At 47.3% G+C, this 17,304-nt stretch overlaps 1 protein-coding gene across 3 annotated transcripts in view; it reads right to left on the bottom strand.

The window, feature by feature from the left end:
• RAB15 (RAB15, member RAS oncogene family) overlaps positions 1 to 10,018 on the bottom strand; it is a 71,067-nt gene extending 61,049 nt beyond the window's left edge. The window contains exon 1 of one of the 3 annotated variants that reach the window (XM_063947193.1): positions 9,995 to 10,018. In XM_063947193.1, the coding sequence (XP_063803263.1) occupies positions 9,995 to 10,016 (22 nt within the window). In that variant the 5' untranslated portion in view covers positions 10,017 to 10,018. Of the gene's footprint in view, positions 1 to 7,953; positions 9,035 to 9,994 lie in introns of those variants that run through there. The other 2 variants (XM_063947192.1, XM_063947194.1) reach the window with 2 other exon arrangements.
• Between the last annotated feature and the right edge of the window lie 7,286 nt (positions 10,019 to 17,304).

Raw genomic sequence — 17,304 nt, forward strand, 5'->3', positions numbered from 1 at the left:
CACCCTGCACCTTTCAAAATCCATGCAGTTCCTCTTTCCTGCCTGGGGGTGTCGCTATCTGCTCTGGTGCTTCTATCACACTCCGGTCTGTTTTTCAGTACTGAATACAGACCAGAGTGTTATGAGAAGCACCAGAGCAGATAGCGACACCCCAGGCAAGAAAGAGGAACTGCATGGATTTTGAAAGGTGCAGGGTTCTAGAATGAACACTATGTCCCAGCTTGCCAGGTCAGTAGCTGTTATAGCATGCTAGGACATACGAATCAAAAGTGATCGCTGCAAACAATTTAACAAAATGTTATTATCTGTACTGATTTATACATACTGTATATATAGAATTACTATTGAGTAAACATGCATCCACAGTAATTTAAACCTTAGTCTATTTAAATCAGTGTAAAAAAAATAAAAAAATAATTCTATATACACACACACACACACACACACACACTAGCTATAGCTCCCTTTAATTCGTAGCTTGCCAAGTATCACCATGGCGACAAAGAAAAAAAATGCAGCCTGGTGATCTCAGCAGGAGGGTAGGTCTTGACACAAGAGGGACTCTAATGTATATTGCATTCTATGGCAGCTATTGAGGTTCTCCCATGCCATATCCAAGGTATACTGTGGTTGGAAATTGTAAGGCCCAATAGCACTGCAGAGTCATTTTATTCATTAACATTTTCACCTACTTTTGTAGAAAATTAAGTATCAGGGCCATTCATTATACCAGGTAACGCAGGAGATAGTCCTGGATAACTCTTGCTTACACTTTCAGTCCAAATTCATCAATACTACATTTTTTTGGGGATCTTTACAGCAGGAACCTTCTTCCATTTTCAGGTGGGGCTGCCACCAGGACCCCCGCTTCATTCTATGGGAAGGTGGTCCGGATTTTCCCAGAGGAATATGAAAGTATTCCTCCGCCCCTGTTCAGCTCCTTCTGCTGACTTTGGGTTCTTTGTGCGCATGACTGACCCCAAGTTCATGCATGCACAGTAGTGCTGTTGAGTAAGAGTCGGTAATGCTACAGAATTAGCGGTTATATAGATCACCGGGACAGCTGGTCTTTGGTCCAGCTGTCCCCGCAGCGGAGCAATGTGGAATTGCTGATGTGTTTTAGGGCCTAATTCAGGTTGGATCGCAAAATCAAAATCTTTCTCTAATGGACAAATCCATGTGCACTGCAGGGGGGGCAGATGTAACATGTGCAGAGAGTTAGATTTTGGGTGGGGTGTGTTCAAACTGAAATCTAAATTGCAGTGTAAAAATAAAACAGCCAGTATTTACCCTGCACAGAAACAATATAACCCACCAAAATCTGCACGTTTTATCTGCCACACCTGCAGTGCACATGGTTTTGCCCATTAGAGAAAAAGAGTTTGCATTTGTGATCAACGCTGCATTAGGCCCTTAGTCTCTACATGCAGCAAGTTGAATATTTAATGATTGTGGGCCCCTGTCCCAAATAATGAATAGTCAGTTCTTAGTCAGTGAGATGTTTGGCTTTTTTTTTTTTTTTCACTCTCAACGTGAAACTGGTAAAACTATGACATAATTTGAAGAGACTTTTGCAGCAGGTTTCATATAAGTAATTTAATAAAAAACGCCCAATCTAAATGCCACTGGCTTTCTTGTTTAAAACAAATAAATAAATAAATAAAATAAAGAACCTTTTACACTACTATTAAAATCCTGTGTTTTTTCATGTGAGCGTGCAAAGCCCGGGATTTTGGTCGGTGTAAAAAGAGAGTCCCAGGTCTTTGACCCTGATCCCGACCAGGGTCATGGAGCCGAGACCCGGGAATTTCCCGGGACACAGTGTAAAAGGGGCTTTGCTGACACTATCGCATCCCCCATGACCCCTTCCACTATACATACTGTTCCAGGATTCAATTTATGATTGCAGGCTCATCAATTAGTTCAACCAGGTGGCTGCAATTGTAATTTAAGTGGGAAGTGCAGAAGCCGTAGCTTATCTAGAGATCAAAGCACTCGTGGCAAAGTGAAGGACTTGCAGATGTCAGACAGCTGCACTTGTGTGCCAGAACATTACGGAGTCTCTGCAACAGAGCCCAGAGCCAAAAGCTCTGTATGAAATATCCAGAGAAAATAGGGGTGGGCAAAATGCGGCCTGCCAGCCTGCCACCTCCCCCCTTCACTGCATGTGTGTGGCCCGCTTCCAGCTTCAATGTACTCTTGGATGGATCAGCAACACCTGTCAGCGGGGAACCAGGGGCAGAAGAAGCAGGGTCGCACACTGGCAGCTGTGGGCAGGACCTGTGCTGTGGACACTCACATGACCACCTCCCCTGCCCAACATAGGTAGGCCACAAGCAAAGCCAGTAGGAGTCTGTATATACAGTGAGGGCCAGATGATTTCACATGATCCCATCTATCTGCATGGGTTCCATAGCAAAGCTAAGGGATACTGTGGGCTTGTAGCAGTGCTCTCACCACCACATCAGCCCAGCGCTCCAAGCACTTAACTCGGAATCTATGGGTTACACACCTGTTAGCCATGGGCTTACTGCATGAGGAAATGGGCTTACAATGGCATAGCGCTGGGAGTTAAAGCTCAAGGATACAAGCCCGCAGCGAGCATGGCCTCTAACATGGCTGCCCCGGAGCTACACAGCTCAGCCAAAATACCTGTTTCCCCCTGCCCTTGTCTACCCCACCGGTGACCAAATACAGCAGGGAAGCCCTCCTAAGTTGGAGCGCTCCTGTGGTGCTTACGCCATGTTCGGGCCCGTCGGCGTGTGGATCAGCGGCCCTTGCTGCCCTGTGTGGCAGGGATCAAGACGTCGTGGACACCGAAGTGGATGACAGAGTGGCCGCGCCCCCCCCCCCCCCCCCCCGCAGCCCGAGCCGCAACTGGATCGCCGGCCCCGGAGAGAGAATGACGGAGGCCCTCATGTCGGCCCTAGTAGAATGACCTGGTCTCAGAGGTCACAGGCGCCCTAGTGAGGTGGCGGCGAGGGCACCGTTCTGCAATTCCCGCGATCCTGCTTTCGAATGTGCGCTCACTGACAAACAAGTTAGATGAACTGTCCCTCCTTCTGGGCAGCGCAGGGTCAGGCATTACAGGGTCATCCGTCCTCTAATTTATGGAGACATGGCTGGACGACCATATTGCGGACAACCCTATATCTCTGCCGGGCTTCAGTCTCTTCAGGGCCGATCACTCCAAGGTTCTCTCAGGAAAAACAAAGGGTGGTGGCATCTGCATCAACGACGGATGGTGCACCAATGTAACGATCCTAGGCAAATCATGTAGCCCTCACCTGGAGATGCTCTCAACTGTAACCCCTTCTAATCCCTCCAGGAATTTGCCTCAATTTTCCTTGTGGGAGTGTACATTCCCCCCCCCCTCGCCTGCGCAAACGAAGCCCTGCACCACCTGGCCGTATGCATATCCAACATAGAACAGAAACACCCAGACTCTCGGCTTACAGTGCTGAGCGACTTCAACAGAACTAACCTGAGCAAGGAGCTACCAAAGTTTAACAAATTGCTGGAGCTACAGAAAGTCCCTTCCTGCCTCAAAAGGTCTACTATCGTCCCGGTCCCCAAAAACACCTCTAGTACGAACCTGGTCTGTGGTCATGAAAACATTTGAGAGTCTGGTTTTGAATCACCTGAAAACTGTGACTGGATCCCCTACAGTTCACCTATCGATCGAATCGGTGTGTCAAGGATGCAGTCAACCTGGAGCTGCACTACATTCTACAGCACCTAGATATTTCCGATACCTACGCGAGGGTCACATTTGTCGATTTCAGCTCGGCCTTCAATACAATCGTCCCCAGCATCCTCCACCCCAAATTACTTTGCCTAGGGGTCCCAGAAGCTACCTGTTCCTGGATAGTCGACTTCCTGAAAGATAGGACACAGGTGGTGAAAGCGGGGGACTTCTCATCTCAAGTGCGGTCCATTAGTACAGAGGCCCCTCAGGGCCGTGTCCTCTCACCCCTGCTCTTCTCCCTGTACACAAAATGACTGCACCTCAGAGGCGCAATCAGTAAAGATCATCAAATTTGCGGATGACACCACCATCATCGGCCTCATCAAGGACAGGGACGAATCTGCCCATAGACAGGAAATAGACTGGTTGGCCCAGTGGTGCAGCCACAACAACCTTGAGCTCAACCCCCTCAAAACTGTTGAGATGATAGTGGACTTCAGGAAGAAGTCAGCTAATGCACCTCCGCTACGATTGCCGACAGTGTGGTATCGCTAGTTGACTCCTTCAAGTTTCTAGGGACAGCAGTCTCCTGGGCCCTTAAATGGGGGTCCAACGCTGACGCCACTGTCGGGAAAGCTCAGCAGAGGTTGTTCTTCCTCAGGCTACTAAGGAAGTTCAACATCCCATAGAAGCTTCTGCTCCTCTTCTACTCCGCGATTGTGGAGTCGGTACTGTGCTCCTCGATACTGGTATGGTACAGCTCCGCCAGCGCGAGGGACAGATGCAGGCTCCAAAAGGTGGTCAGAACCACAGAGAAGATCATCGGGGCCGACCTTCCCTCAGTACAGGACCTGTACCTGTCCAGAGCTAAAAAGTGGGCAGCGAAGATAGTAAAAGGACCAGCTACACCCCGGCCACAGCATGTTTAACTTGCTTCCTTCCGGCAGGTGTTACGGGGCCATCCCCGCCAGGTCCACCAGAAGCTTCAAGAGTTTCTTGCCCCAAGCGGTCCGACTGCTGAACATGGACTGACCAGACGTACATGTAACTCAATTGTATCCCTACGGTATTCCCATCTGTGTGACTTTAGTTGACCCTCCTCCCTGCTTCTCTGTTACCTACTTGGCTGTTGTATAGCAAACCGAAGACAAAATTCCTGGTATACGCAAGTATACCTGGCAAATAAAGCGTATTCTGAATCTGCCCCTAAGTATATTGTAGGTGTGAGTGGGGGTATCATTATGGGTATATTTAAATTATAAAGCCCATCTGGTGGGGGCTAACTGCATATAAGGGCATATGAAGGGGTCTGATGGCATTAAAGGGCATATAGAACAGTCATATGGCCTAAATGGGACATGCGGTGGGTGTGATGGCAAGCTGTCTTCTGATGTTTTACTTTGGTTCCTCATATCCCGAGTACTTTACCCAGGCCTGCTGTATGCAGAGCCGGCGCAACCCGCTCAGCAAGGGTATTCAATGCAGGGAGGCGCATGGCTGAGGAGGCGCTCTCCCCGCTCTGCAACCCTGCTGATGTTTGCTGCCGGCTGCTGAGGCAGCGGAAAGCGTGGCGTCGGCTCTCAGGGTCAGGTCCCTCTGACTCCCTCTCTTAACCGCCGTACCCCCCTGCCGGAGCACTACTGTTTTGGAGAACTGCTTGTGGAGGAGGATGGAGATGCTGACCCAGGCGGAGTGTAGCTGCAGCAGTTCCTTCCGACCAAGGCAGCTGAGAGTATCCGTCCCGCCCCCACTCGTCATCCTGCTCAAAAACTGCTGGCAGAACAGGGCATGGCTGACGAATGTTCAGGTAAATTCAAAACAGAGGCACTGTAGCATGCGGAGCTGTGTTTGCCGAGTGTCCCTGCTGAGCTTCAATGGGGCAGAGTGCAGGGGACTCTCTCCGGAGCGCAGTCCAGGGAAAGAAAATAATTATGAGCTGGTTGGCTGCATGGAGCATTTTGTGACCAGATGCTAGTGCTGGGTGAGATTTTAGAATAGATTTTACATATTGATCTGCATATTACAAAAGGGATTCTCTGGTGTTATCTAGAGCCCCGTTTTATCTGTTCACCTAGGTGTTTGGGTTGTGGCTGAAAAGCCGGCATGCGGGATGCCGGCAGTCAGAATACCGACCATAGCATCCCGTTGTTTAGAATCCAGACGGGTCGGGAAGCAGCCTAACCCTAACACCCCCCTTCAGACTTCACAGCCTAACCCTAACCCCCTCCCCGCAGCCTAAACCTAACTCCCCCTCCCCACAGCCTAAACCTAATCCCCCTCCCTGCAGCCTAACCCACCCTCCCTGCAGCCTAAACCAAACCCCCTTTACCGCAGCCTAACACTAACCCTCCCCAGTGGTGTCTAGCCCTATCCCCCCTCCCCGCAGCCTAAACCTACCCACAGCCTAACCGTAACCGTCTCCCCGCAGCCTAAACCTAACCTCCCCGCGGCTTACCTCTCAGACGTCCCGGCAGACAGTCAATCAGTGCAGTACGCACTGTCCTTTATTACATAATAAGGCGCAAATTTATTGTTTGCAGGAGGGCGCCAAACACCTTAGCACCGGCCCTGGCTGTATGTGTAACACCACTCCCTAAGAGTAGTGGAGCCTCAGCCTCACATTGCGAAGGCTGGTCATGCCCTCTTCAACGGAACACTGATCTTAAAGGGGAGGGGGGGGGGAAATAAATAAATAAAAAATAATGGAGAAAAAATATAATTTCCCCCCCAAAACACACTGATTATTGTCCAATGTTATGTGCTAACTTAACCCTTCTTTATCATAGCATACATCAAATTGTTTCTGAGGGGCATGGTGGATGCGAAGTTGTTCAAAATGTCTGATAGAACAACAGTCTACAATAGCCATGATGTCATTCGTATAGAACATTTCGTACCTAACCCACCTAGCAACCTCTTCACACAAGTCCACATACATTTCCAAATCTATTGTTTAGAACAATGTGATTCCAAACTATCGGGCAGATGTATTAAGCCTGGAGAAGTGATAAAACAATGATAAAGAAATAAGTGGAAGGTGATAAACGCACCAGCCAATCATTACGGGTTTGAAAAATTACAGTTAGGAGCAGATTGGCTGGTGCGTTATAACCTTCCACTTATCACTTCTTTATCACTTCTCCAGGCTTAATACATCTGTCCCTTGGTTCCCAAGGACCCCCAACAGTTCATGTTTTCCATGTCACCTAGGAGGCACACAGGTGTATTCATTACTCACTGACACATTATAAGAGATCCACAGGTGAAGCTAATTATTTCACTTGAGATTCTGCAAGGAGACCTGGAAAACCAGAACTATTGGGGTCCTTGAGATCCAAGATTGGTAACCACCAGTTTAGAAGTATAGTAGTGCACCAGGAAGCAAGAAAATTAATTCTTCATAAAATTAAACTAAAGAATCCGGGTTGCAAAACTGGTTTCAGTTCTCCTTTCTTACAATGGCTGTGTCGATATGGTACTAGAGTTACACTGTGTGATGTCATTTGAGAAGGAATGCCAAGCAAAGTAAGGATTGACAATCAGAACATTGCTGATGTACAATAGCAGGACAAATGGATTCTAAAATAATTACTATTATATATATATTTTATTTTATTTTTTTATTAGTGTAATACAAGCATTGTGATCCAGAGGAGCCCAAGTGCAATAAAAAAACAAAAAATCAGAATTTAAAATGTTGAATGCGGGGAAAATCAAAACATAACAGTACATTATATATATATATATATATATATATATATATATATATATATATATATATTATTATTAGCCTGTTGACATAAACACGGATACTACTACAAATATATTTCCACTAAGCAATGAAACCTGTGCTCTTTTTATTTACAAACAGATCTACAGTTTCAGGATCATACACATCGTTTATAGGATGTAGCGATGTGTCAATGGTAAAAAAAACAAAGACTATGCTACCGCTATATAAATAACCGTTTATAACCAAACAAACCCTATTAAATAAACCGTGACATAGAATCCCAGAGTCTGCTCACCACCAAGGGAACGGCATCGCGAACAGAAGGAGCATTCCAGACTGTGCAAATTAGAGACACATAACTATAGGCTGTATTAACAAAGACACAGTAGTACATAACAGAATAAGTGCATGTTTTCTGCAGAGCTGACACCATGCACAGCACTCAGAGCACCAGCTATCCCCATTCACAAAGCCTTATCACTGAAATAAAAATATGCAAATAAAAGGGGAGAAAAGAAAAAAAGAATCTTACCTATTGTTGAGATATGGGAAGGATGAAATTCATTGTCTGTGAATCTGCAGAGCAAACATGTTTTTCCAACCCCAGAATCCCCAATGAGAAGTAATCTGAATAAAACATCATATTGCTTAGCCATTGTGTGTGTGTGTGTTTGCAGCCTGTTAGCACAGACAGTGAGCAGCACAGAAGGGAGGAGGCTATAGACTAGTCACTCAGGAAGCTCCCTTCTTCCCATCCATAGCTCCTCGTGAAATGGATTATCCTTGGTGCCTTGCTGGAGACTTGAATAAAAAGCAGGATGTGGGTGATTTTATTCCTGCTTTTCCTGGTACAGAAGCCCAAAAGCTGGTGGGAAATGACCAGACGGCAGATCTCTTATCAAAATGGTATTGTAGGAGGAGAGCCACAGGCTCCACCTTATGCAGCAGACTAGACTGGGAGAGATTGATCTCTATACCTAGGCATGCCACATACTAAATAGTAATACTGGGTGTGGAGGGATGGGGCAGACAGGTGTTCTGCACAAGAGCTGGATTGCAGCAATAGAGGCAAGCAGGATTATTGATTGAGCAGATAGCTGTCTGTTTCCTATTGACACATTCCTCCCCATTTGCAGCACAGGTTTCCCTGCCTGTTGCGAATGAAGAACCTGTTAGACTTGCTTCTCAGTGTTAAAAATTAGTCCAAATCTAAAAATATTCTGTTAAAAGTAGTCGCTGGGAATGCAGTGCAAACGTAAGTATAATATATGGGTGCAGTGTGTGCCCCCCGCCCCCAGGGGCCAGTGTGCACTGCACACCTTGCATCCATTATAGAAACACCTATGTTATCTACTGTTTCTCATTTTGTCACTGCTCTTCCCATACTGAAGGGTTTCCCAAACTCGGCTCTCAAGACTCCCTAACAGTCCATGTTTTCAGGAAAGCCATACTTCTGCACAGATAGCATAATCAAACTAACCGAGGTACTAATTAAGTCACCTGTGCTTAAGTATGAATATCCTTAAACATACCTCCCAACATGACCCTCTCCAGGAGGGACAGAATGCTCTGCTCCTGGACTTCCCTCTTAATTTCTGATTGCCATCACCTGTGGTGAAACACCTTTCTTATCTATTAACCCAGAGGTTCCCAAACGCGGTCCTCAAGGCACCCCAACAGTCCTGTTTTTAAATGTATCCATGGTTGGCCACAGGTGACTTAATTAGCACCTTAGTCAATTTGATTTAACCATCTGTGCTGAGCCATGGAAATACTTAAAACCTGGACTGTTGGGGTGCCTTGAGGACCACGTTTGGGAACTTCTGGATTAACCTGTTCAAGACAGGTGCCGGCAATCATAGAGAAAGAGAGAAGTCCAGAAGCAGAGCATTGTGTCCCTCCTGGAGAGGGTCATGTTGGGAGGTATGCTTAAAACCTGAACTCTTGTTGTGCCTGGAGGACTGATATTCAGAGAGAGACTATGCAGGCATTCTAGTTGTTTATAAATAAATAAAAAATATCCTGTGTCCTAATAACGTAGGCTTTAGAATGGTATCCGTTCACATGGTCGACCATGTTATGGTCGACAGTCATTAGGTCGACCACTATTGGTCGACATTGACATGGTCGACATGGACACATGGTCGACACATGAAAATGGTCGGCACATGAAAGGTCGACACATGAAAAGGTTGACATGAGTTTTTTTACTTTTTTTTCTTTTGGGGAACTTTTCCATACTTTACGATCCACATGGACTACGATTGGAACGGTAAAGTGTGCCGAGCGAAGCGGTAGCGGAGCGAAGGCACCATGCCCGAAGCATGGCGAGCGAAGCGGTGCACTAATTGGGGTTCCCAGTCACTTTACGCAAAAAACGACACCAAAAAAAGTAAAAAAACTCATGTCGACCTTTCATGTGTCGACCATTTTCATGTGGCGACCATGTGTCCATGTCGACCAATAGTGGTCGACCTAATGACTGTCGACCATAACATGGTCGACCATTCATACCGGAACCCTTTAGAATACACACAATAATTTGCAAATTATATCTCTTCACACTAGCCTACCAGAGCTTTGCCTGATTCTCATGCTGGCCTGATGCAAGTCGGCGTGAGTACTGTCCACCTAACATACCGCACCCTTCCTGAATTCCCTTTACTGCCAGCCAATCACTTTACGACTAATGTGGGAAAGTGTTTGCAATTGTCTTAGCAGTTACAGATCACATTCTGTTAGGGCTCCCTACAAAGCAGATCCTAGGGTGACCATATTATCCCTTTTACCTGGGACACTAATGAATTACACAGGTTCTGTGGCTGGCTGACTTCAAGCCTAGATTTCAGCTGGTTTTAATCAGCCACAGAACCTGTGTAATCCTGAGCATCCCAGGTAAAAAGGGATAATATGGACACCTTAGATCACAGGTTCTCAAACTCGGTCCTCAGGACCCCACACAGTGCATGTTTTCCAGTTCTCCTCACAGAATCGCAAGTGAAATAATTAGCTCCACTTGTGGACCTGTTAAAATGTATTAGTGAGTAATTAATACACCTGTGCACCTGCTGGGTGACATGCAAAACATGCACTGCGTGGGGTCCTGAGGACCGAGTTTGAGAACCTGTGCCCTAGATCAGCGTACAATTTCTTATCTCACAATTGCCCAGTTTTGGTGGATATTTCAAATTAATGGACCTTGGAAGCGGCGGAGTTTCTGCCAAAAGTGGTTGTTTCTGGGTATTGGTGCAGGGTTTCAGTTATACCCCTTTTCAACTGCCGCTAAAAACCGGGGTTATTGACATGATAACCCGGGAGTGGCTCAAGGGAAAAGGGTTTACCCGAGTCCAGTGACCCTGGAATCCAACCCAGCTAGCTTGCATGGTCGGTTTCGGGAAGGATCTGCAATGCAGTGTAAAATGGGCAAGCTAGGTCGATGCGACCTAGCACCTGATACAGCATAGGGAGAGCAGGCGCTAAGAGATGATCTCATCTCTAAGCGCCGGCACTGGTCATGTGTGCAGTGACGTCACCGACTTGGCAATAAGCTGGATCCGTCCGCCACTCTGACAGGGGTCTCAGCCGGGTTGCACCGTACATAAGATCCCGGGTGCGACCCAGCATTTTAGTGTACGAGAGGTATTACTTATTTTGTCCCTATTCTACTTGGAACTGTCTTTTGTGTTTCTTTGTTTTGTTTTTGTAGTTCCTATTTTTATATTAATACATTTGTGAACAAAGATTTGGATTTTTTTCTGTTTAAATAAAATTTTATTTAACAATCTTGTCTTTAATTACATTTTGTTACTTTTTCTAATGATTTATTTATCCTCCCTTTCCCGCATCCTAACCCTCCCTCTGCCGCATCCCTCCCTCTCCAGCATCCTAACCCTAACCCTCCCGGATCCTAACCCTAACCCTCCCTCTCCCGCATCCTAACCCTAACCTTCCCTCTCTCGCATCCTAACCTTAATCCTCCCTCTACCGCATCCTAACCTTCCCGCATCCTAACCCTCTCCCGCATCCTAACCCTCCCTCTCTCGCATCTTAACCCTCCCTCTCCCGCACCCTCCTTCTCCCGCATCCTAACCCTCCCTCTCCCGCATCCTAACCCTCGCGCATCCTAACCCTCCCTCTCCCGCATCCTAACCCTCCCTCTCCCACTTCCTAACCCTAACCCTCCCTCTCCCGCATCCTAACCCTCCATCATCCTAACCCTCCCGTATCCTTACCCTAACTCTCCCGCATCCTAACCCTCCCTCATCCTAATCCACCCTCTCCCGCATCCTAACACTAACCCTCCCTCTCCCGCATCCTAACCCTCCCTCTCCCGCATCCTAACCCTAACCCTCCCTCTCCCGCATCTTTACCCTAACCCTCCCTCTCCCGCATCCTAACCCTCACTCTCCTGCATCCTAACCCTCCCGCATCCTAACCCTCCCTCTCCTGCATCCTAACCATCCCTCTCCCGCATCCTAACTCTAACCCTCGATCTCCCGCATCCCTCCCTCTCCCGCATCCTAACCCTCGCTCTCTCACATCCCTCTCTCTCCCGCATCCTAACCCTCGCTCTCCCGCATCCCTCCCTCTCCCGCATCCTAACACTAACCCTCCCTCTCCCACATCCTAACCTCTCTCTCCCGCATCCTAACCCTTGCTCTCCCGCATCCTAGCACTAACCCTCCCTCTCCCACATCCTAACCCTCAGTCTCTCGCATCCTAGCCCTAACCCTCCCTCTCCCGCATCCTAACCCTAACCCTCCCTCTCCCGCAGCCTAACCCTCTCCGGGGGTTTTGACTACCTGCAACCTGACCGACGGCATGCTGAACGTATCCTCCCAAAATACCCTGTTCTAAGTAAACTTAGTATCACAAAGACCGCATAAGAAATGGGCAGATGAATCCTTATTAAATCTGTAATGTGGCTCAGCTCCCATTTGTTACAGCTATTGTGATCCGTTTCTGGGGGGGTTCACCATTAGTTTTTGTAGGTTTTATTTTACCAATGCCAGCATAACGACACTCGCTAGCTATAGACAGAGTAATAGAAAAGAAACAGCAAATCACGATATTGTTATATGTCATTATTACATGGAAAATATGTAAGTACAAAATGTAATCAAACACACAGGTATAATACATAAAAATAGCCTGACCTTTAAGTGAGTATTAGTCACTTATCTCCCAGGCAACAAGCGATATATGTTGCTACAGTATACATAAAAGCGCTGACAGATCATTGATTAAAGGATAGGAAACTTTATATCAGGACAATTTGATATTCCCTGTTATTACAGTTCAGTTCTTCGTTTCAGATTTTTGGTGCTTGCTGTTATATTTCATTTACACTTACCTGTTTTGATTTACTGTAGCCTTCACTTACAATGTGGCTTGGCCTGTCACTGTATTAAATGTTTATGGGGCCATAGGTTCAATAGTTGCTGACACTCTTGATGGTCAAGGGCAATCCTGGACGGCCTGGGCTGCCTGCTTCGGAGTTGATCCTGCCACAGGAGGGAGGAGAGGGCCTCTTTGAATCCTTTCTGACCAGTCTGTCTGCTGCCCTCCTTACACTGCACCAATGTATGTGCTGTCACTTACTGCCCTCCTTACACTACACCTATCACTGGCGTATTTGTAATGGGTGTACACCGCACACCCTGCACCCATTTTTTTCAATACTTACCCTCTGGAGTCCACAGCAGAAACTACTGGTAATATTTTCCAGGGGTTTCACTCGTGCCGTAGGAAAATCACTGGGAAAATGGCCGCCGTGCCATTTTCCCAGAGACCTTTGCATGCACACTAGACTCTGGCACAGCGCTAAGGTCCCCTAGTGACCAGAGTCTACATCGCTGCTGGCTAGAGAGGAGGGGGCCCGGACAGTCTACACTCAGGCCTCCTCCTCTCTTTATTTTCCCTTAACACCTATGTATGTCAGTGCTCTGTTCTTACTGCCTCCCTTACACCCTCTGCCTCTCCCCGTCACCCTCTGCCCATCACCTTCTGTCTCTCCCCGTTACCCTCTGCCTCTTCCCATCGGGATTCGGTCTTTAGGTCGACTGCACTTAGGTCGACACTCATTAGGTCAACCACTATTGGCCGACATGCATTCGGTCGACATGATCTATCAGTCGACATGGCCATTAGGTCAACGTGGAAAAAGGTCGACATGACTTTTTCACATTTTTATAATTTTTTTTTTTTTACTTTTTCACACTTTACGATCCACGTGGACTACGATTGGGAATAGTAACCCGAGCCAAACGAACCATGCGAGGGGACACGGTGCACTAATTGGGGTTCCCCGTCACTTTACAAAGAAAACGACATCATGCTTTAAAAAAAACAACTCATGTCAACCTTTTTCCACGCGACTTTGTTCACGTCGACCTAATGACTGTGTCGACATATTTCAGGTGTCAACCTAGTCACTGTCAACCAGCTGTGGTCGGCGTAATGACTGTCGACCTAGTTACTGTCCACCCTATGATCCACACCCTTCCCATCATCCTCTCCCCTGTCACCCTCTACCAGCAAACCCATTTGTGGAGCCGCCGAAAGAGCGCAGTGTCATATCTGTTCCATGGGAGTGCCAAAGCCAGGGTCTCGTCTTCCGATGGCGATTCCATGGCCTCTTGCACAGAGCTGTAGCAGCCAGTCTGCGTAACCTCATAGGTCACGCAGCCGACCGACAGCGTCGGGTGATCCTAGTACGCAACACTGGATCACACAATGCATGCAGGAGCGGTCTACTTACACCAGGCGCCTCCTGCTGCATTACCGTATTAGAGCATCACTGCCGCTCCCAACAGAGCAGCAGCCACACTCGCTCCAACCACATCTGAGTCAGGGCCAATGTGCAAACAGAAACAGAAACTAGCACACAAGCGCAAGATGAACGTGCAAAATAATATGATATCGTTTACAAAATATGTGTTATGTGTGGCAACCGAACATGAAGTGAATGTTACGATAGATGAAGGCTGATGAAAAATGGCGTGCGTTGTTTTTTTTAGCATATAGACATGATTAGTGCAAACTGAGTGAAAGTAAATGTAATTCTGCATACCGGCTGCAGGTGGCGCACTACATTTAATTAACCAGAAAAAACATATTGTAAAAGAAAAGAGAATTATGATCTGCATTACTAGGAGCAAAATAATAGCCTAATGATATTTATGGCCGTTCTCAGGTTAATGGCATGCAGTCACTTTTTGTGCCCATGTAACATAGGGGGTCATTCTGAGCCGATCGCTCGCTGCAGTTTCTCGCAGCGATCGGGTCGGGACTGCGCATGCGCTGGCGCATGCCAGCCATCGTTTCCTAGCGAACGCCTCTGAGGCAGAGGCGGTCGCTGGGCAGGAGGGGGATTGACGGCGGCGTTAAGCCGCCGTTTAGGGGGCGCGGTCTGGCCAACGCAGGCGTGGTCAGACCGTTGGGGGGACGAGCCGCGGCGGCTGCGTGTCATCACACGCAGCCGCTGCGGGCCGGGGAGCGACGAGTAGCCCCTGGCCAGCACGCTAAAGCTGCGCTGGTCGGGAGCTACTCTTGAAGTGCAAAGGCATCGCCGCTGTGCGATGCCTTTGCACTTCTGCGGGGGGGGGGGGGGGGCGGAACTGACATGCGAGGCGGACTAGCCCTGTGCTGGGCGTCCCCCCGCATGTCAGTGTGAATGATCGTAGCTGTGCTAAATTTAGCACAGCTACGATCAACTCAGAATGACCCCCATAGTATCTAAGGTTGAAAAAAGACAATTTGTCCATCAAGTTCAACCTATTTGTGGTCTCCTATGCAGTATTAATTTTGGACTAATTTTGTCTGATGCTGATGTCAGCCGTTGTGTTTTATTCCTCTTTTTTTAATAACTATAGTGCGTGACTACGCACCATAACCCTGGATATCCTTATCCATTAGGAATTTATCTAACCCATTCTTAAAGGTGTTGACTGAGTCTGCCATTACAACTCCATTAGGCAGAGAATTCCAAACACGTATTGTCCTTACTGTGAAAAAAAACTTTTCTTTGCTTTGTGCAGAATCTCCACTCTAACTTAAGAGAGTGTCCACGAGTCTTCTGTTCTGATCTTACCAAAACAGGTCACACGCAAGCTCTGTGTTTTTCCCCTTTATATATTTGTAAATGTTGATCATGTCCCCTCTGAGTCTCCTCTTTTCCAGTGTAAACATGCCTAGTCTTGCAAGCCTTTCCTCGTATTCCAGCGTCTCCATGCATTGCATTTGCCACTGTTGCTTCTGGTGTCTTCACAGATCCAACTTCCAGCGGGCGTAGGCCTCCAAGACTTCTGGTGTCTTCCGCAGAGTGTTCTTCAAACTTCAGGAGCCCTTCAGTTCCCCTTCCCAGATGACGATCTACCCGTCACTCCTTTGAGCTGGCTAAAATAAACCAGGGGGAGGGATGAAGACACGGCAAGCCGCGATTGGTTCGCCACAGCCATCTTGTATTTAGAGCTCGGCAAGCCATGATTTGATCACTCATGGCAGTGTTGATAGGCCAGAACTTTAAGGATCAGGTCCAGAACCATTCCAGAAATACACTGCCGCTTTCAGGCCCCCAACACACATCTACTCCATGCCTGGAGGATGAAAGTGCACATTTACAGGGCCAATGGCCACACAGGTACACTGGACCCTGTTAGAGAACATCTATTTAAAACTTATCCAACACTATTTTATAAAAAAATAAAAATAAATTTTTAACGCATTATACCATAAAAATAGCAATTCTTATTGTATACTGTAGTGATGGCCATTGACGTCTGTACCATCGATGGCAGTGCACGATCATCGGCCCAGCACTACCAATGTTTTCTTGGCAACAGGCGCTGCCGTCAATGGCAAAACCGCATGTCGCTGGGCATAGACCATTGATGGATAATGACCACCCCTAGTATACAGCGCATGAACTTGTACTTCAAACAAAATAATAATAATAAATAAAACAATTTGGTTATAAGTTCTTGAAACAAACCCCCCCCCCCACTGCCGCCTTTTCCCTGATGTGTCAGAGATCGATAATTATCGATGATTGGCAGTGGCACAGGCGGCAAAGTGCTCTGCTACTGTTATATGTCTTGGTGGCTACTCCTGTCTGCAGCCCCTGGACATACACATTTCCTCTCTGCATTCCCCACCGACTGCTCCTCTCTGCAATGCCGCCGGTCTGCCTGGTCACTGCTAACAGACACTGGTGCGGTGGGGGTCAAACAATGCAGCGTGGCCGGGAGAACCGTCTGAGATTGGTGGCTGCTGAAAGATTTTCACACACATTCTTAGGGGAGTATTCAATTACCTGCGAAGAAGCATCAGGAGCAAAAAATTAATGTTTTTTGGGAATTTTTTCTGATGTTTCTTCTATTTTTTTTTTCCGGATGAAAACGGGGGTATCCGTTCACATGGTCGACAGTCATTAGGTCGACCACTATTGGTCGACATTGACATGGTCGACATGGACACATGGTCGACACATGAAAATGGTCAACACATGAAAGGTCGACACATGAAAAGGTCGACATGAGTTTTTTTTTTTTTTTTTTTCTTTTGGGGAACTTTTCCATATTTTACGATCCACGTGGACTACGATTGGAACGGTAATCTGTGCCGAGCGAAGCGAAGGCACCATGCCCGAAGCATGGCGAGCGAAGCGAGCCATGCGAGGGGACGCGGTGCACTAACTTGGGTTCCCAGTCACTTTACGCAAAAAACGACACCAAAAAAAGTTTAAAAAACTAATGTCGACCTTTTCATGTGTCGACAATTTTCATGTGTTGACCATGTGTCCCTGTCGACCATGTCAATGTCGACCAATAGTGGTCGACCTAATGACTGTTGACCATAACATGGTCGACCATTCATACCGGAA

The sequence above is a fragment of the Pseudophryne corroboree genome, chromosome 12 (assembly GCF_028390025.1).
Source record: "Pseudophryne corroboree isolate aPseCor3 chromosome 12, aPseCor3.hap2, whole genome shotgun sequence".
NCBI lineage: Eukaryota > Metazoa > Chordata > Amphibia > Anura > Myobatrachidae > Pseudophryne > Pseudophryne corroboree.